The sequence below is a fragment of the Chanos chanos genome, chromosome 6 (genome assembly GCF_902362185.1).
Source record: "Chanos chanos chromosome 6, fChaCha1.1, whole genome shotgun sequence".
In the NCBI taxonomy this organism is placed as follows: domain Eukaryota; kingdom Metazoa; phylum Chordata; class Actinopteri; order Gonorynchiformes; family Chanidae; genus Chanos; species Chanos chanos.
This window is the reverse complement of record NC_044500.1, coordinates 49,409,558-49,429,220: the sequence shown is the minus strand read 5'-3', so window position 1 is coordinate 49,429,220 and position 19,663 is coordinate 49,409,558. Positions and strand designations below refer to the sequence as shown.

Sequence of the window (19,663 nt, the reverse complement as noted above, 5' to 3'; positions counted from 1 at the left end):
ATTATAAAAGCAAAAATAAAAAAAAGATCAATAATATGTTAAAACATCTTAAAATCAGATCATATATCTTTAAATTCAATAAAATCCCATTAAACATGGGGCAACACGGCAGTGTTTTCACACAAGGTTACAACAGAAAACATTCACTCAGTTCTTTTTCTCCAAACATTGTATCAGACACTGATCTCTACGTGTGTCATCTGTAACAAAGAGGGAGGTTCGCAGTGTGTTCAAAGCCACACGCTGCTACTCTCATGACAGTTTAGAGGATGAAACATCTGAATGCGTGTCTGCCCTAACACGCCTGTGGGTGTATGACCCTGCTACCGCAGGTACACGGGCAGCCCGTAGGCAATCGGTGCAGCGCCAATCATGTGTCTGAGGCGTGTGGAGTCGCGTGATTGGGCGATGTGCTGAAGGAGGGAGGAGCCTGAGGGGGCGGAGAGCCAGGAACGCAGAAGCGCAGCAGTGAAACGATCGATGTCACGATCAGTCACATCCCACAGGTTCCCCAAAACCAGAGGACTAGAGAGAGAGACAGAGAGTTTAATAAAAACCAGAGGACTAGAGAGAGAGACAGAGAGTTTAATAAAAACCAGAGGAATAGAGAGAGAGACAGAGAGTTTAATAAAACCAGAGGACGAGAGAGAGAGACAGAGAGTTTAATAAAAACCAGAGGACTAGAGAGAGAGACAGAGAGTTTAATAAAACCAGAGGACGAGAGAGATAGACAGAGAGTTTAATAAAACCAGAGGACGAGAGAGATAGACAGAGAGTTTAATAAAAACCAGAGGACTAGAGAGATAGACAGAGAGTTTAATAAAAACCAGAGGACTAGAGAGATAGACAGAGAGTTTAATAAAAACCAGAGGACGAGAGAGAGAGAGACAGACAGAGAGAGAGACAAGGAGAGAGAGAGACAGACAGAGAGAGAGACAGACAGAGAGAGAGTTTAATAAAAACCAGAGGACTAGAGAGAGAGACAGAGAGTTTAATAAAAACCAGAGGACTAGAGAGAGAGACAGAGAGTTTAATAAAAACCAGAGGACGAGAGAGAGAGACAGACAGAGAGAGAGTTTAATAAAAACCAGGGGACTAGAGAGAGAGACAGAGAGTTTAATAAAAACCAGAGGACTAGAGAGAGAGACAGAGAGTTTAATAAAAACCAGAGGATGAGAGAGAGAGACAGACAGAGAGAGAGACAGACAGAGAGAGAGTTTAATAAAAACCAGGGGACTAGAGAGAGAGACTGAGAGTTTAATAAAAACCAGAGGACGAGAGAGAGAGAGACAGACAGAGAGACAGAGAGACAGAGAGAGAGACAGACAGAGAGACAGACAGAGAGAGAGACAGAGAGAGAGTTTAATAAAAACTAGAGGACTAGAGAGAGACAGAGAGAGAGAGACAGATAGTTTGGTAGAGTGTGTGTAGGCTTGACCATCCTTTCAGTCAGGTTATTGGAGTGAGTGAGTGTGTGTGTGTGTGTGTGTGAGACTTACCAGCCAGCAGTCAGGTAGCTGAGGACTATCCCAGTGCCCTCCAGTTCACCCTGTACACTGAGAGCAGCACTGCTACAGCCGAAGAGCAGGGCAGCTGCCCGCACACCCCCCTTCAACACCCGCTGGGCGTCAAGGAAACGAGCCCCTGCACCATGACCCACGTAACTATAACAACAAAGAGAGAGTGTCACAGAAAACCTCTGTGGCCATGCACGAGCAACTGTCATTCTCCCAAGTCCCTTTCAGAAAACTGTGTTAATGTGAGTGTGGGTTGTGTATTCTAAAGGTGTTGTGGTTTTGTGATCAATGTTATTTTTAATGTGTGTGTGGGTTGTGTATTCTAAAGGTGTTGTAGTTTTGTGATCAATGTTATTTTTAATGTGTGTGTGGGTTGTGTATTCTAAAGGTGTTGTGGTTTTGTGATCCGTGTTATTTTTAATGTGTGTGTGGGTTGTTTATTCTAAAGGTGTTGTGGTTTTGTTGTGGCTCTGGGGTCCCGGTGGGTAATGTAGGTTTATATCTGTGGTCATGTGACTGTGGGAACTGCAGTTTAACTGTAGTTCTGTACACTGTGGGTAATGTAGTTTAGAGGGGCTGTGGTGGACACTCACATGTACAGATCCTTAGTCGTCACAGCTTCCTGTAGTTTATCAGGATCGGGGGCCGTCCCACACACTCCCTGCCACGCCTGCTCACTGACCAATCAGACAGGGGCACAGAGTGGAAGCGGTTAGCACTGAATGTGGTTATGTATGAAACAAGGCAGAACAGAGTGAGAGTTGTAGGAGGCAGTTATAAACACACTCAGTCAAACGGAGCCAGTGCCTGTCTCAGTGCCTGTCTCAGTGCCTGTCTCAGTGCCTGTCTCAGTGCCTGTCTATGGCCATCACTCCCACTGTTCTTCAGACACACACTCAGTCAAACGGAGCCTGTGCCTGTCTCACTGCCTGTCTCAGTGCCTGTCTCGGTGCCTGTCTCGGTGCCTGTCTCGGTGCCTGTCTCGGTGCCTGTCTATGGCCATCACTCCCACTGCTCTTCAGACACACGCCACTCTGAACGCTGGACATGAAAAGTGTGACTGTGTCCCATTTAGCCCCGTAACACTGTTCTTTGTTTGTTTGTGCATGCATGTGTGTTAGGGTGATATGGCCTATAAGCAATATCACGACATTTTTAGGCTATATCGCGATACACGATATATATCTCAATATTTTGGAATCTTCTCTGAAGCACTTCTTAAATACTCGATTTAACCCTTTGATCAATACAGTCACACCAGTATGATGATTTAACCCTGTGATCTATACAGTCACACCAGTATGATGATTTAACCCTGTGATCTATACAGTCACACCAGTATGATTTAACCCTGTGATCTATACAGTCACACCAGTATGATGATTCTAGCAGTCCCTGCAACATCTGTCTGCATTAAAACATTCGTTCATTTCTCAAGCCGCTCATCCTGATTAAGGTCGGGGGGGGTGCTGGAGCCTATCCCAGCACTCATAGGGCAAAAGGCAGAGAAACACCCTGGACAGGTCACCAGGCCATCGCAGGGCATTCACACCTAGGGGGGATTTAGTGTCTCTAATTCGCCGGAGCTCCCGGAGGAAACCCACGCGAAAACGGGGAGAACATGCAAACTCCAAGCAAACTCCACTCCGCCCGTCTGGGAATCGACCCCAGGACCTGGGAATGTGAGTGAGTTTTTTTCTTTTTGTGTGTGGGAGAGGGAGAGAGCGAGAGAAGCCAAACGCCAAAGCCAGTCTCATGCCGGCGGCTCAAAGAAATTCCGTGACAATTTGAACTCGACGTTCGAGACGTAGTCACTCACTACATCACACGTAGAACAAGCCGCGACACATTAAGAACATTCAAAATATCCTCCACCCCAAGTGTGAGAGTGTGTGTGTGTGTGCGTGTGCGTGTGAGAGAGCGTGTGTGTGCGTGTGAGAGAGCGTGTGTGTCCGTCCGTGTGTCTGTGTGTGTAAGACAGCGTGTGTGTGTGTGAGAGAGAGCATGTGTGCGAGCGTGTGCGTGTGTGTGTGAGACAGCGTGTGTGCGTGCGTGTGAGAGAGCGTGTGTGCGTCCGTGTGTGTGTGTAAGACAGCGTGTGTGCATGCGTGCGTGTGAGAGAGAGCGTGTGTGCGTGAGACAGCGTGTGCGTGCGTGTGTGTGTGTGTGTGTGAGACAGCGTGTGTGCGTGCGTGTGTGTGTGTGAGACAGCGTGTGTGCGTGCGTGTGTGTGTGTGAGACAGCGTGTGTGCGTGCGTGTGTGTGTGTGAGACAGCGTGTGTGCGTGCGTGTGTGTGCGTGTGTGAGACAGCGTGTGCGTGCGTGTGTGTGCGTGTGTGAGACAGCGTGTGCGTGCGTGTGTGTGTGTGTGTGAGACAGCGCGTGTGCGTGCGTGTGTGTGTGTGTGTGTGAGACAGCGCGTGTGCGTGCGTGTGTGTGTGTGTGTGAGACAGCGCGTGTGCGTGCGTGTGTGTGTGTGTGTGAGACAGCGTGTGTGCGTGCGTGTGTGTGTGAGACGGCGTGTGTGCGTGCGTGTGTGTGCGTGTGTGAGACAGCGTGTGCGTGCGTGTGTGTGTGTGAGACAGCGTGTGTGCGTGCGTGTGTGTGTGTGCGTGTGTGAGACAGCGTGTGCGTGCGTGTGTGTGTGAGACAGCGTGTGTGCGTGCGTGTGTGTGTGTGTGTGAGACAGCGTGTGTGTGTGTGTGTGTGTGTGAGACAGCGTGTGTGCGTGCGTGTGTGTGTGTGTGTGAGACAGCGTGTGTGTGTGTGTGTGTGTGTGAGACAGCGTGTGTGCGTGCGTGTGTGTGTGTGCGTGTGTGAGACAGCGTGTGCGTGCGTGTGTGTGTGAGACAGCGTGTGTGCGTGCGTGTGTGTGTGTGTGTGAGACAGCGTGTGTGCGTGCGTGCGTGTGTGTGTGAGACAGCGTGTGCGTGCGTGTGTGTGTGTGTGTAAGACAGCGCGTGCGTGTGCGTGTGTGTGTGTGTAAGACAGCGCGTGCGTGTGCGTGAGACAGCGTGTGTGCGTGCGTGTGTGTGTGTGTGTGTGAGACAGCGTGTGTGCGTGCGTGTGTGTGTGTGTGTGAGACAGCGTGTGTGCGTGCGTGTGTGTGTGTGCGTGTGTGAGACAGCGTGTGCGTGCGTGTGTGTGTGAGACAGCGTGTGTGCGTGCGTGTGTGCGTGCGTGTGTGTGTGAGACAGCGTGTGCGTGCGTGTGTGTGTGTGTGTGTGAGACAGCGTGTGTGTGCGTGTGTGTGTGTGTGTGAGAGACAGCGTGTGTGTGTGTGTGTGTGTGTGTGTGTAAGACAGCGCGTGCGTGTGCGTGTGTGTGTGTGTAAGACAGCGCGTGCGTGTGCGTGTGTGTGAGACAGCGTGTGTGCGTGCGTGTGTGCGTGTGTGCGTGAGACAGCGTGTGTGCGTGCGTGTGTGTGTGTGTGCGTGTGCGTGTGCGTGTGCGTGTGCGTGTGTTCCTAACCTGGTGAACCAGTCTTGGAAGCGCTGCTGTGTATCAGGCAGGTTGTTATCTGGGTTTAACACATAGTAGACCTGCTGTGGGTCCACTCCACGGGACAGCACACCCCCACCGTCAACCTGACAGAGAGAGAAAATACACAACACACTCACTAAAATACACTGAGTGCATGTGTGTGTACCTGTTGTAGGTGAGTGTGTCCTAGTACAGCATGGAGAGTGTGTGTGTGTGTACCTGCTGTAGATGAGTGTGTCCCAGTACAGCCTGGAGAGAGGGTGAGTGTGTGTGTGTGTGTGTGTACCTGTTGTAGATGAGTGTGTCCCAGTACAGCCTGGAGAGAGGGCATGCGCGTCACAGAGCGATGTTTCAGACAACAGATGTTTTCCCATGGCAACCGCTGGAGATACTGTACACACACACACACACACAAAATTAAGTTATATTATATATACGCTCTTCCTCAGGAAACTGAGTATTTCTAACTGCAGACACTGAGAAAGAGAGACAGTGTGTGTGATTGTTACAGATTTGAATTCATTAACCTTGTCCAGTATGTGTGATTGTTACAGATGTGAATTCATTAACCTTGTCCAGTATGTGTGATTGTTACAGATGTGAATTCATTAACCTTGTCCAGTATGTGTGATTGTTACAGATGTGAATTCATTAACCTTGTCCAGTATGTGTGATTGTTACAGATGTGAATTCATTAACCTTGTCCAGTATGTGTGATTGTTACAGATGTGAATTCATTAACCTTGTCCAGTATGTGTGATTGTTACAGATGTGAATTCATTAACCTTGTCCAGTATGTGTGATTGTTACAGATGTGAATTCATTAACCTTGTCCAGTATGTGTGATTGTTACAGATGTGAATTCATTAACCTTGTCCAGTATGTGTGATTGTTACAGATGTGAATTCATTAACCTTGTCCAGTATGTGTGATTGTTACAGATGTGAATTCATTAACCTTGTCCAGTATGTGTGATTGTTACAGATGTGAATTCATTAACCTTGTCCAGTATGTGTGATTGTTACAGATGTGAATTCATTAACCTTGTCCAGTGTGTGTGATTGTTACAGATGTGAATTCATTAACCTTGTCCAGTGTGTGTGATTGTTACAGATGTGAATTCATTAACCTTGTCCAGTGTGTGTGATTGTTACAGATTTGAATTCATTAACCTTGTCCAGTGTGTGTGATTGTTACAGATGTGAATTCATTAACCTTGTCCAGTGTGTGTGATTGTTACAGATTTGAATTCATTAACCTTGTCCAGTGTGTGTGATTGTTACAGATTTGAATTCATTAACCTTGTCCAGTGTGTGTGATTGTTACAGATTTGAATTCATTAACCTTGTCCAGTGTGTGTGATTGTTACAGATTTGAATTCATTAACCTTGTCCAGTATGAGAACTGTGTGTCCCTGAGGCTCCTCCCTCCCCTTTAGAGCAGACACGCCCCCCTGTAAGAGTGACAGGAAGTCTGCACCCAGACACGCCCCCTCCACCAGGGACTGTAAATCTGAGAGCGAAAGCAGAGGAGACGCTGACAAAACCACCTAGAGAGAGAGAGAGAGAGAGAGAGAGAGGGAGAGAGAGCGAGAGCGAGAGGGAGAGAGAGCGAGAGGGAGAGAGAGAGAGACAGAGAGAGAGAGAGAGAGAGAGAGAGAGAGAGAGAGAGACAGAGAGAGAGAGAGAGAGACAGAGAGAGAGAGAGAGAGAGACAGAGAGAGAGGGGGACAGAGAGGGACGGAGACAGAGCGAGAGGGAGAGAAAGAGAGAGGAGTAAAAGGAGTTATAAAAGGTATTCTCAATTTTCAACGTTCATCATCCTTTCATTGCTAATGTCATGCGGCACCTGGAAGAGAGACCTGGAAGGATCGCAGCAGATAAAACGCCCGATGCCCTGGCATCCCACAGCTCAGCTTCAGTTCCAGTTGAGTTGTCCATTCAGACATACTTTAGGTAGTGAGGCTATCGTTATTGTCTACTGTTGGCCATACCATTTGTCTTCTTGTGTGTAGTTTTGACACTGTTGTGTGTGTGTGTGTGTGTGTGTGTGTATGTGTGTGTGTGTGTGTGTGTGTGTGTGTGTGTGTGTGTAGTGGATGTGCCTTAGTTCCACCTAAATCACAATTTATTCAACATTAGATTCATTCTGTACCCTTTGAATTTGATTATTGTAATAACCGTGTACATTCGTATTCCAAATCTTTGTGCATGTGATAAATTATTTCCTAGACACTGAATGCGGTGATCCAGGAACTTAGTTTGCTAGAGGTATTGAATTTGAAGAGTGTTATTGTATGTGCTACTTTAATATTGTTATTTAATATATGTTAAGGCTGATGAGGAGTTATTCTGAATAATTTCCAGGTTCAGTGTTCAGAGCGCTGAGCTATAAATAGAGTTTTTCAGGATAACTGTAATTCCAGTGGGTTCAAATTCTGGAATCAGATTACGGTCACAGCTAAGTGATATTATTATTAAGACTGATAATCACAGTGAACCATTAACCAGAATGAATCTAAATCATTACAGTGATAATGACCAAGACACTGACGTCTTCACTTTCACTTCAAAAGAACACACACACACACCTTCAGCATGTCCTGAGTGAGGCGTGTTTTTGTCAGTGTGGGCTGAAGGCCTTTAAGCTGAACCTCCAGCTCAGGGTCAGAGGTCAAAGGGAGAAGTAATGTTCGCCACACCCCTAAAGTTTCCTCCATCTGCTCCAGTAATCTCTGGAAGAGAGACAGGGAGAGAGAGACAGGGAGAGAGAGAACAAAAGAGAGAGAAACAGGGAGAGAGAGAACAAAAGAGAGAGAAACAGGGAGAGAGAGAGAGAGAGAGAGAGAGAGAGAAAGAGAGACAGAGAGAGAAATTGTTGTGTATTTAGTCGGTCTGTTTTAAGAGAATAAGGAGAAGCCTGTACTATGTGACTGTGAGGTTCTCCTCTCCTCCTCACCTGCATGCGAACATCCAGGGCTTTCCTCCCCTCCCACCACTGCACCTTCTCCACCACTCCACTCACCTCCCTCTGCTCCCTCATCACCTCATTCAGCTCATCCAGCAGAGTCACCACCGAGGGCTGTCACACACACACACACATAGATACACACACACACATACACACACGCATACAGAGAGAGAGACACACACACACACACACGCACGCACGCACGCACGCACGCACGCACGCATACAGAGAGAGACACACACACACACACAGATAGATACACACACACACATACACACACACGCATACATACACGCATACAGAGAGAGAGATACACACACACACACACAGATACACACACACACACACAGATACACGTGCGTGCGCGCACACACACACACACACACACACAAACGATTAAAAATTGCTCTTGGCTGAGTAGACAAAGAAAACATCGATGTGTAGCCACACACACAAACACATAGTAGCAGGTACCTGTTGGTGTGGTGTGGAAATTCGCACTGTGATGGGGGCGGAGTCTCTCTCAAGTCTGGTCAGCAGAAGGGTCTCACCGATTTCACCAGGATACAGCTCCAACACAGACAACAGACACACAGTCACACCTACAGAGAGAAGACGCAGTTAACACACACATACACGCACGCACACACACACACACACACACTCACACTCAGCACATGCACTACAGAGAAAAAGACTTGGGAGGTTGTTGAACGGCTGCATAGACTGCAGGGTGGGGGTGTGTGTGTGTGTGATCACGTGTGCTGTAGGCAGGTTGTTGAGCTGTCGCGTAAACTACACAGCGTGTGTATGTGTGTGTGTGTATGTGTGTGTACTTGTGAGTAAGTGAGTGAGTGAGAGTATATGTGTGTGTATATATGTGTTCCAGTTCCAAGCATCTGCTTCCAGAATGAGGTCTATATACTTCTGTTCCTCCTGCAGGCGTGTGTTCTGAGCGAGCGGCCCACCTGTGATGATGTAACTGACTATGGACCAAGAACAAGCTGTCCTACATAGCCTCGCCAAAATCTCTATAAAAATCACTCTACACACTTTATACCGTGCACTGTAAAGAACTGTATAGACCACTGAATCATTCTACACTGTGAATGTCTGTTTTATGTGCTGGCCAGAGGAGGATGGGCTCCCCCTGTTGAGTTCTGGTTCCTCCTAAGGTTTCTTCCTCCTGTTCACTGCGTTAGGAAGCCTTTCCTGGCCACTGTCTCACTTGGCTGGCTCACTGGGGCCCTAGGCTGGGATCTGCCACTGATGCCTTTGGGCTAGCTCACTGGAGGCTGATCTCTGTAAAGCTGCTTTGAGACTGTTCTTGACTGTAAAAAGCTTTATAAACTTCCACTTGACCTTATGCACTGATTTCATTATTGGAAAGCACTTTGAGCTGCATTTCTCGTACGAAAGGTGCTACACAAATAGATTATTATTATCATTATTATTATTATTATTATTATTATTATTATGTGTGTGTGTGTGAGCTTCACCTGTAGGCAGGTTGTTGAGCTGTTGTGTAAACTGCAGGGTGTGTGTGCGCATCTCTGCAGCTGCAGTGAAGGCGTAAATGTTCTCCAGGGCAGACAGCTTCTGCAGCTCTCCTGACTGCGACTGCGCAGACGACTCCTCCAGACTCAGAGCACTCAGCCCCTCCAGCACATCTGCCTTTCTCAACTTCCTACACAGAGCCAGACACAAGAGAGATGGACCGGTACCACACAGAACCAGACACAAGAGAGATGGACCGGTACCACACAGAACCAGACACAAGACAGATGGACCGGTACCACACAGAACCAGACACAAGACAGATGGACCGGTACCACACAGAACCAGACACAAGAGAGATGGACCGGTACCACACAGAACCAGACAAGAGAGATGGACCGGTACCACACAGAACCAGACACAAGAGAGATGGACCAGTACCACACAGAACCAGACACAAGAGAGATGGACCGGTACCACACAGAACCAGACACAAGAGAGACAGAGAGATGGACCGGTACCATGAAAGACAGACCATGAGAGAGAGAGCGAGAGAGAAATCAGTTGAAATGTCCTGTAATGGGTGAGATCCTATATTAAAAATCTATCAGAGAGAGAAACGGGTCGAAGTGCCTTTGATTCTTAGTCCAACATGTTGAAACAGTCCAGATACATTCCTGACACCAGATACATCCCTGACACCAGATACATCCCTGACACCAGATACATCCCTGACTGATTTTCTTATGCAGGAACTAGTACTAGTGTTTACACACTACTGTACACAGTTAAACCTGATTTGAATGACGCACCTGAGTCGACTGGCCAGGTGTCGGGTTACGTGATGTCGCGTGGAAACGCCTAATGACTGGACGTGCAGCATAGCCGTGGTGACTGGATCCATGTGGCCCAGTGATTGGCTGAGCAGGGAGCAGAGGCGGGGGTAGAGGGAAGGAGGCGGGAAATGATGGAGCAGGAGCCAGGCAGAGCGGAGAGAAGACTGCACAGCTTCTAGAGACAGGTCAGCTACACACACACACACACACACACAGACACGCACAGACACGCACAGACACGCACAGACACGCACGCACACGCACGCACAGATGCACACACACAGGCACACGCGCGCGCACGCACAGAGACACACACACACACACACACACACACACAGACACACACACACACAGACACACACACATTTATCCACCATTCACTATATCACTGTTGACATACTACTACATGGAATCATTGTGTGTTGTGAGCTATTGGCTAATACAGTAATTCTTGGATGCAAGCAGCCACACAGGCATGTGGCTGATAGAGCTACAGGTCTGTCAACAGCCCTGAGTTCTCTCTCTCAGGACAGAGTCCGTGTGCATGATCCAGACTGGAGTGTGTGTGTGAGCTCCACGTACCTGGTCCTGTGTTAGGCTGGTGGAGGGATGACTGTAGAGCTCCGCCCACTGACCCCTCCCTCTTCAGCTCATTAATGCAGCTCAGTCCTAAATCTGCCCTCATGTCTCTCCTCAGGACCTCGAAATCAGCCTCAGGGGCGTCTGCAGCACTGCCTGCTCAAAACAGAGAAACACATGACACACAAACACGCGACACACAAACACACTCACAAAGCTGAAGAGAAGATTCACTCAAAACTACACACACACACACACACAATAAGAGACCAAGTAGACTATTGTACGTTAATTCATTTCAACGGACAGAATAGATGTAGGCTAACCGATCGCCTTCTTTAGATCAGTAATGGTGAATAGGCCTATTATTTTAATGTTTATGCAAACAGAAAGTCCATAGTGCTACCAATTTTATTTGTGGTTTGGTCACTATAATCGTGATATTAAATTTCCATACCATTTCATCTCTACTGTGCACACGCGCACGCAAGACATTCCTGATGTTCACACACAGTCTTTCTGCCACACACTGCTAAATGAGAGTGCGCACACACACGCACACACACACACACACACACACGCACACACACACCTGCTTCCTGTGTCTCAGAGACAGACTCCGTCAGCTGCTCCAGGCTGGTATCCAGACCTCCCTCATCTTCATCCTCTCTGATCATCCTCATCCTCTCTGGCTCCTCCAACGCATCTGAACTTTGAGCTTTCCTCGACCTGCCCCTCCGGGGGCGTGGCTGCTGACAAACCACGCCCCCCTCTTCCCCAGAAGACTGGCCGCTGACAGAAGGGAGGGCAGTGCTCCTCTTGCCCCGCCCCGTTCTCCTGGTGGGCTGTGTCGTGGGGGTGACGTGGGGCTGTGGAGGGTTGGGTTTGGGAGTCGCGCAGGTGTAGTTCTCCTCCGTCACAGCAGAGGGCGCTCGAGCCTCAGAGTCACTCTCATCACTAAATTCAACCTGCAAGAACAGAGAGGAAGAAAAGACCAAATGTCAAATAACTGTCAGACTTTTCACAAACATATCCTACTGAACAGGAAAGCCGACATCATTATATATCTAATCTAATGAAAAAAACAAGGCTGACGGTGCATTGGATGGAGAAACACACGTCAGCTTTCAGTCCGCTGGCCTCCACACCAGCTACTCAGACCAGCAGTAGAGGGTCATGAACCTTCCACTGTGAGGTGGTCATTAAACGGCAACTCCAATAACTCAAATTCCTGTTCTTAACCAGTCGCTTCACTTTTACATTTTCCCATAAAAGCGTTTACAGCTGTATGCGGCCTGAACCGAAAACCGATTCAGTTACGCGTTTTTATCGCCCCGTCACTCCAGTGAACATAGAAGTTCTGAGTCCGAACCTTAAATCGTGAACGTTTCGTGCGTTTTGGTGCAGCTGGAACATTCATGACTTTCTCTTGCGTAGGTGACAACTCTTCAAACACTTGGAACGCGCCCTTTGGGGCGACCTTTGACCCAGGAGCTCCCCGTCGTGCAGAAGTCTTCTGCGCAGGAGTGAAGGGCATCGGGATGTCCTGCCCGTCGCTAAGGAAGTCGAAAGCGCTCAAGTTCCTCCCCCCTGTTGCTATGGCAACAGGTTTGGGCTGGGGCGCACTGGTTGCGCGAGGTGTTTTGAAGATCACGGTGGGTTTGGACCCTGGGAGAGTCACAGCAACTTTGGCAACAGAATCTCTGGATTTCTTACTGGAATCTCTGGGTTTCTTACTGGAGAGGTTTTTGGTTTTCCTGCAATCTTGTTCCGTGACTGTGGAGGAATCTTTCTTGGCGTGTTGGGGAACTTTAGTAGAAGAACTGGGGTCTTTCTGCAGATGCATAGACTTCGGGTCAGGTGCAGGTTCTTGGTCGGGTTCAAGGTTCTTGATCTTGCGTTGAGGTCCCGGTCTGACGTCCCGTGGCTCTAATTTTGATTTCAGACGTGTTTGGTTCCCAGACGCCGGTTTGTTCCAGGCCCAGGCGTCGGAAAACAGGTCCTCCAGTCGACAGCATCTCTTCGCTGACAGAGCGAAGCAGCAGGCCAACGCTTCAGCCACCAGCAGCGCCGCCCTCACGGGCCCTAGACTCCCACACAGCCCCCTCTCCGGGCTCACGGCCTCGAGGCCGGCCCGCAACAGCTCCCACACCCCCAGGCCCGCTTTCTCCTCCGACCCCGTCTCCAAAACTGCCTGGGCAAGGCCCACATACACCCTGCCCACCTCTGTCCGGAGCAGCCTGGGCACTGGAGGGCGCTCTTTTAGGGACATTACAGATGCCAGACGGGCACAGAGCGTGGCAGTGACCGCTTGGCATCTCTGTAAAGCCAGGTGGCGCAGACGACGGGCATAATCCGGTGCCAGCTGGGCTTGCGTTAGCGCCCACAGGACGCTGACCCGGGCCAAAGCAGGCTCGGTGCAGCAGGGGCAGGCGCACCGGTCACCGTGCGTCAGACAGGCCAACCAACGTCGCCGTTTGGGTTTTAGGGGCGGGGACGAGGCATGCTCCACCTGCTCAGCCACACCCTCCACAGGCTCTCGCCCCAGAGAACGAGAGCTCAGGATGTCACTAAGCTCCTCCTCTTCTTCGTCTTTGGCACCGCCCCCTGAGAGAGCGGGAACGTCGGCAGGGCGTCCTTTACGAGGTTTAATCTTCATCTGAGTCTTCCTCTGCCGCTGCACGCAGAAGTCTACGGTAAAAAGGACAGAGCGGTGAGAGAGTGCAACAGGGCACAGACGTACTGGCATTCGGCCCCTGTGTGCGTGTGTGTAGTGGTGCTGTACGGGTGTGTTTGTCTTACCTGTGTCAAGCTCCAATAAGTCTGTCACCTGCTCCAGGTCCAGGGTGCTGGCATCAGTGTTGCCCTTCAGGTATTCCAACTCAGCCTTCAGCACCAACAGCTCCACACAGCTACACAAACACACACACACACGCACACGTTTACAAACCACTGACATTTTTTCCACAAAAACTCATTAATCTGAATACACACTGACGACACACATACACCCTCTCAACTCCTTAATACAGCAAATACACCCTCACCATTAATTAACTTAACACACACACACATTTCACACAGAAGAGTCTCTCTCAAACACACAAGCTGAGTGTGTGTAGATTAGTGGCAGTGACTCACTGGCTGAGCGTGTGTAGTTTAGTGGCAGTGACTCACTGGCTGAGCGTGTGTAGTTGAGTGGCTGTGACTCACTGGCTGAGTGTGTGTAGTTGAGTGGCTGTGACTCACTGGCCGAGTGTGTGTAGTTGAGTGTCAGTGACTCACTGGCCGAGCGTGTGTAGTTTAGTGGCTGTGACTCCCTGGCTGAGCGTGTGTAGTTTAGTGGCTGTGACTCCCTGGCTGAGCGTGTGTAGTTTAGTGGCTGTGACTCCCTGGCTGAGTGTGTGTAGTTTAGTGGCTGTGACTCCCTGGCTGAGTGTGTGTAGTTGAGTGTCAGTGACTCACTGGCTGAGTGTGTGTAGTTGAGTGTCAGTGACCCACTGGCTGAGCGTGTGTAGTTGAGTGGCAGTGACTCACTGGCTGAGCGTGTGTAGTTGAGTGGCAGTGACTCACTGGCTGAGCGTGTGTAGTTGAGTGGCAGTGACTCACTGGCTGAGCGTGTGTAGTTGAGTGGCAGTGACTCACTGGCTGAGCGTGTGTAGTTTAGTGTCAGTGACTCACTGGCTGAGCGTGTGTAGTTGAGTGGCAGTGACTCACTGGCTGAGCGTGTGTAGTTGAGTGGCAGTGACTCACTGGCTGAGCGTGTGTAGTTGAGTGGCAGTGACTCACTGGCTGAGCGTGTGTAGTTTAGTGGCTGTGACTCACTGGCTGAGCGTGTGTAGTTTAGTGGCAGTGACTCACTGGCTGAGCGTGTGTAGTTTAGTGGCAGTGACTCACTGGCTGAGCGTGTGTAGTTTAGTGGCTGTGACTCACTGGCTGAGCGTGTGTAGTTTAGTGGCAGTGACTCACTGGCTGAGCGTGTGTAGTTTAGTGGCAGTGACCCACTGGCTGAGCGTGTGTAGTTTAGTGGCTGTGACTCACTGGCTGAGCGTGTGTAGTTTAGTGGCTGTGACTCACTGGCTGAGCGTGTGTAGTTTAGTGGCTGAGACTCTCTGGCTGAGCGTGTGTAGTTTAGTGGCAGTGACCCACTGGCTGAGCATGTGTAGTTTAGTGGCAGTGACTCACTGGCTGAGCGTGTGTAGTTGAGTGGCAGTGACTCACTGGCTGAGCGTGTGTAGTTGAGTGGCAGTGACTCACTGGCTGAGCGTGTGTAGTTGAGTGGCAGTGACTCACTGGCTGAGCGTGTGTAGTTGAGTGGCAGTGACTCACTGGCTGAGCGTGTGTAGTTGAGTGTCAGTGACCCACTGGCTGAGCGTGTGTAGTTGAGTGTCAGTGACCCACTGGCTGAGCGTGTGTAGTTGAGTGTCAGTGACCCACTGGCTGAGCGTGTGTAGTTTAGTGTCAGTGACTCACTGGCTGAGTGTGTGTAGTTGAGTGGCAGTGACTCACTGGCTGAGTGTGTGTAGTTGAGTGTCAGTGACCCACTGGCTGAGCCTGTGTAGTTTAGTGGCAGTGACTCACTGGCCGAGCGTGTGTAGTTTAGTGGCAGAGACTCTCTGGCCGAGTGTGTGTAGTTTAGTGGCAGTGACTCACTGGCTGAGTGTGTGTAGTTTAGTGTCTGTGACTCACTGGCTGAGTGTGTGTAGTTTAGTGGCAGTGACTCACTGGCTGAGTGTGTGTAGTTTAGTGGCTGTGACTCACTGGCTGAGTGTGTGTAGTTTAGTGGCTGTGACTCTAGTGTCTGTGACTCACTGGCTGAGCGTGTGTAGTTTAGTGGCAGTGACTCACTGGCTGAGCGTGTGTAGTTTAGTGGCTGTGACTCACTGGCTGAGCGTGTGTAGTTTAGTGGCAGTGACTCACTGGCTGAGTGTGTGTAGTTTAGTGTCTGTGACTCACTGGCTGAGTGTGTGTAGTTTAGTGGCAGTGACTCACTGGCTGAGTGTGTGTAGTTTAGTGGCTGTGACTCACTGGCTGAGTGTGTGTAGTTTAGTGGCTGTGACTCTAGTGTCTGTGACTCACTGGCTGAGTGTGTGTAGTTTAGTGGCAGTGACTCACTGGCTGAGCGTGTGTAGTTTAGTGGCTGTGACTCACTGGCTGAGCGTGTGTAGTTTAGTGGCTGTGACTCACTGGCTGAGCGTGTGTAGTTGAGTGTCTGTGACTCACTGGCTGAGCGTGTGTAGTTGAGTGTCAGTGACCCACTGGCTGAGCGTGTGTAGTTGAGTGTCAGTGACCCACTGGCTGAGCGTGTGTAGTTGAGTGGCAGTGACTCACTGGCTGAGCGTGTGTAGTTGAGTGGCAGTGACTCACTGGCTGAGCGTGTGTAGTTGAGTGGCAGTGACTCACTGGCTGAGCGTGTGTAGTTGAGTGGCAGTGACTCACTGGCTGAGCGTGTGTAGTTGAGTGTCAGTGACCCACTGGCTGAGCGTGTGTAGTTGAGTGGCAGTGACTCACTGGCTGAGCGTGTGTAGTTGAGTGGCAGTGACTCACTGGCTGAGCGTGTGTAGTTGAGTGGCAGTGACTCACTGGCCGAGCGTGTGTAGTTGAGTGGCAGTGACTCACTGGCCGAGCGTGTGTAGTTGAGTGGCAGTGACTCTCTGGCCGAGCGTGTGTAGTTTAGTGGCTGTGACTCACTGGCTGAGCGTGTGTAGTTGAGTGGCAGTGACTCACTGGCTGAGCGTGTGTAGTTGAGTGGCAGTGACTCACTGGCCGAGCGTGTGTAGTTGAGTGGCAGTGACTCACTGGCCGAGCGTGTGTAGTTGAGTGGCAGTGACTCACTGGCCGAGCGTGTGTAGTTGAGTGGCAGTGACTCACTGGCCGAGCGTGTGTAGTTGAGTGGCAGTGACTCTCTGGCCGAGTGTGTGTAGTTTAGTGGCAGTGACTCACTGGCTGAGTGTGTGTAGTTTAGTGTCTGTGACTCCCTGGCTGAGTGTGTGTAGTTTAGTGGCAGTGACTCCCTGGCTGAGTGTGTGTAGTTGAGTGGCAGTGACCCACTGGCTGAGTGTGTGTAGTTGAGTGGCAGTGACTCCCTGGCTGAGTGTGTGTAGTTTAGTGGCTGTGACTCCCTGGCTGAGTGTGTGTAGTTTAGTGGCAGTGACTCCCTGGCTGAGTGTGTGTAGTTTAGTGGCAGTGACTCCCTGGCTGAGTGTGTGTAGTTTAGTGTCAGTGACTCACTGGCTGAGTGTGTGTAGTTGAGTGGCAGTGACTCACTGGCTGAGTGTGTGTAGTTGAGTGGCAGTGACTCACTGGCTGAGTGTGTGTAGTTTAGTGGCTGTGACTCTAGTGTCTGTGACTCACTGGCTGAGTGTGTGTAGTTGAGTGGCAGTGACTCACTGGCTGAGCGTGTGTAGTTGAGTGGCTGTGACTCACTGGCTGAGCGTGTGTAGTTTAGTGGCTGAGACTCACTGGCTGAGTGTGTGTAGTTTAGTGTCAGTGACTCACTGGCTGAGCGTGTGTAGTTTAGTGGCTGAGACTCACTGGCTGAGTGTGTGTAGTTGAGTGGCAGTGACCCACTGGCTGAGCGTGTGTAGTTTAGTGTCAGTGACTCACTGGCTGAGCGTGTGTAGTTTAGTGGCTGAGACTCACTGGCTGAGTGTGTGTAGTTGAGTGGCAGTGACCCACTGGCTGAGCGTGTGTAGTTGAGTGGCAGTGACCCACTGGCTGAGTGTGTGTAGTTTAGTGGCAGTGACTCACTGGCTGAGTGTGTGTAGTTTAGTGGCAGCGACTCACTGGCTGAATGTGTGTAGTTTAGTGGCAGTGACCCACTGGCTGAGCGTGTGTAGTTGAGTGGCAGTGACTCACTGGCTGAGCGTGTGTAGTTTAGTGGCAGTGACTCACTGGCTGAGCGTGTGTAGTTTAGTGGCAGTGACTCACTGGCTGAGCGTGCGTAGTTTAGTGGCAGTGACTCCCTGGCTGAGTGTGTGTAGTTTAGTGGCAGTGACTCACTGGCTGAGCGTGTGTAGTTTAGTGGCTGAGACTCACTGGCTGAGCGTGTGTAGTTTAGTGGCGAGTTTCAGGGCCTCCACACACTGGACTTTGGCCTCGTGCACCGCTCCACTGCTGCTCCGCACACACACAAGCCGCGCTGAACACACCAGCACCTCCCTCAGCAACACACACTTAAACAGCACACTGTCACCTACACATGCACGCGCACACGGACAAATACACACCACACAGACAGACAGACGGACGGACGGACAAAGAGAGAGACAAAGAGAGAGACAGAGAAAGAGTAAATAAAAGAAAGACAGCTTTTTAGGGTTAGCCAGTTTTTTTAATTTAATCTTTTTTTTTTCGTCAGTTTTTAATATTTGAGTCACACAGCTGATTAATGCACTGAAAGCTGAAGTCATTTTAAAAGGGAAAATAACTCAGTATAAAAGCCATGTTAAAGAATGTAAAATAATAATTCTATAATTCTATATTCTATAATATTCACTCAGTTCTGTGTGTGTGCTGCGTGGTGTGTTGTGTGTGAGAGGAAAACTGAGTTGCTTTGAGGTGTGTGTCTGTGCGTAATTGTGTGTTTTAGTACGAGTGGTGTGTGCAGTGTGTCTGGAACTGGAAGTATTAGTGTGTCTCACCCTGATCGACGAAGCGAGTGTCAGTGTTTGGACCAGGAGCTCCATAGAAACCGTTGCCAAGCAACATCATGACCAAACTGCACAGCAACTTCAGTCCTTCATACTGCGCTGTGTCTGGAGTCATCAGACCTACAACACACACACACACAATTAATATGTGCACAACCTTTATTTTACACATACACACAATAGTGTGTGTGTGTGTGTGTGTGCACAAGGGTGTACAGTGCTATGTGATTGTCACAGCTCTGTGCTCAGTGTGTGTGTGTGTGTGTGTGTGTGTGTCGTGCTGTGCTCTGTTGTAGCTCTATGTGCGCATTTGTGTGTGTGTGTACTGTGTTGTGTGATTCTTTGTCGCAGCTCTGTGCTCAGTGTGTGTGTGTGTGTGTGTGTACCGTGCCGTGTGATTCTCTGTCGCAGCTCTGTGCTCAGTGTGTGTGTGTGTGTGTGTGTGTGTGTGTGTACCGTGCCGTGTGATTCTCTGTCGCAGCTCTGTGCTCAGTGTGTGTGTGTGTGTGTGTGTACCGTGCCGTGTGATTCTCTGTCGCAGCTCTGTGCTCAGTGTGTGTGTGTCCAGGTGGAGAAAGTCACTTCCTGTCTGTAGGGCTCTTGCTCTCAGCAGGTACCAGCTCTTAGAGTGACGCTCTGCACTGACAGTCAACACATCACACAGACTCTCCACGCCGCGCTCCACCTACACACACACACACACACACACACACACACACACACACACCACACACACACATACAAACACACACCACACACACCACACACCCCAGTGAAAAGACAAGCATTAAACAGTACAACAGCTGTCAGGTAGCACTGGCCGGGATCATGGTATTATGGTACCTTTCTATTAAACTGAAACACAGAGATGCTGTGTTGAGGGAGAGTGACCAGACGCATGCGTGGAAGTGTGTGTATGTATATGTGTGTGTGTGAATGTGTGTGTGTGTGTATGTGTGTGTGTGTGTGTGTGTGTGACATAAGACATACCAAGACCTGTTGATTACAGCACAAGTGTATGTAGTATGTATATGAATGTGTGTACAGAAGTCAAAGAGGGATTATATGGGTGTGTGCAGGGTGTGTGTGTGTGTTTGTGTTACCTCTCCCATACTGAGGCAGATCTGAG

General features: G+C 49.8%; 1 protein-coding gene across 1 annotated transcript in view; it reads right to left on the bottom strand.

Moving 5' to 3' along the window:
• Positions 1-323: 323 nt before the first annotated feature.
• The window catches only part of espl1 (extra spindle pole bodies like 1, separase), a 27,171-nt gene continuing 7,831 nt past the window's right edge, over positions 324-19,663 (bottom strand). Inside the window, exons 13-32 of the mRNA XM_030778620.1 lie at positions 19,638-19,663; positions 19,051-19,219; positions 18,526-18,654; positions 17,921-18,077; positions 13,685-13,794; positions 12,801-13,573; positions 12,255-12,716; positions 11,475-11,850; positions 10,886-11,026; positions 10,280-10,493; positions 9,470-9,657; positions 8,445-8,572; positions 7,959-8,081; positions 7,591-7,734; positions 6,388-6,549; positions 5,287-5,391; positions 4,989-5,104; positions 2,111-2,194; positions 1,500-1,664; positions 324-525 (exon numbers count right to left, since the gene is read on the bottom strand). The exon at positions 19,638-19,663 is cut by the window's right edge and continues 91 nt beyond it. Of these exons, the coding sequence (XP_030634480.1) occupies positions 324-525; positions 1,500-1,664; positions 2,111-2,194; positions 4,989-5,104; positions 5,287-5,391; positions 6,388-6,549; positions 7,591-7,734; positions 7,959-8,081; positions 8,445-8,572; positions 9,470-9,657; positions 10,280-10,493; positions 10,886-11,026; positions 11,475-11,850; positions 12,255-12,716; positions 12,801-13,573; positions 13,685-13,794; positions 17,921-18,077; positions 18,526-18,654; positions 19,051-19,219; positions 19,638-19,663 (3,974 nt within the window). The remainder of the gene's footprint in view (positions 526-1,499; positions 1,665-2,110; positions 2,195-4,988; positions 5,105-5,286; positions 5,392-6,387; positions 6,550-7,590; positions 7,735-7,958; positions 8,082-8,444; positions 8,573-9,469; positions 9,658-10,279; positions 10,494-10,885; positions 11,027-11,474; positions 11,851-12,254; positions 12,717-12,800; positions 13,574-13,684; positions 13,795-17,920; positions 18,078-18,525; positions 18,655-19,050; positions 19,220-19,637) is intronic.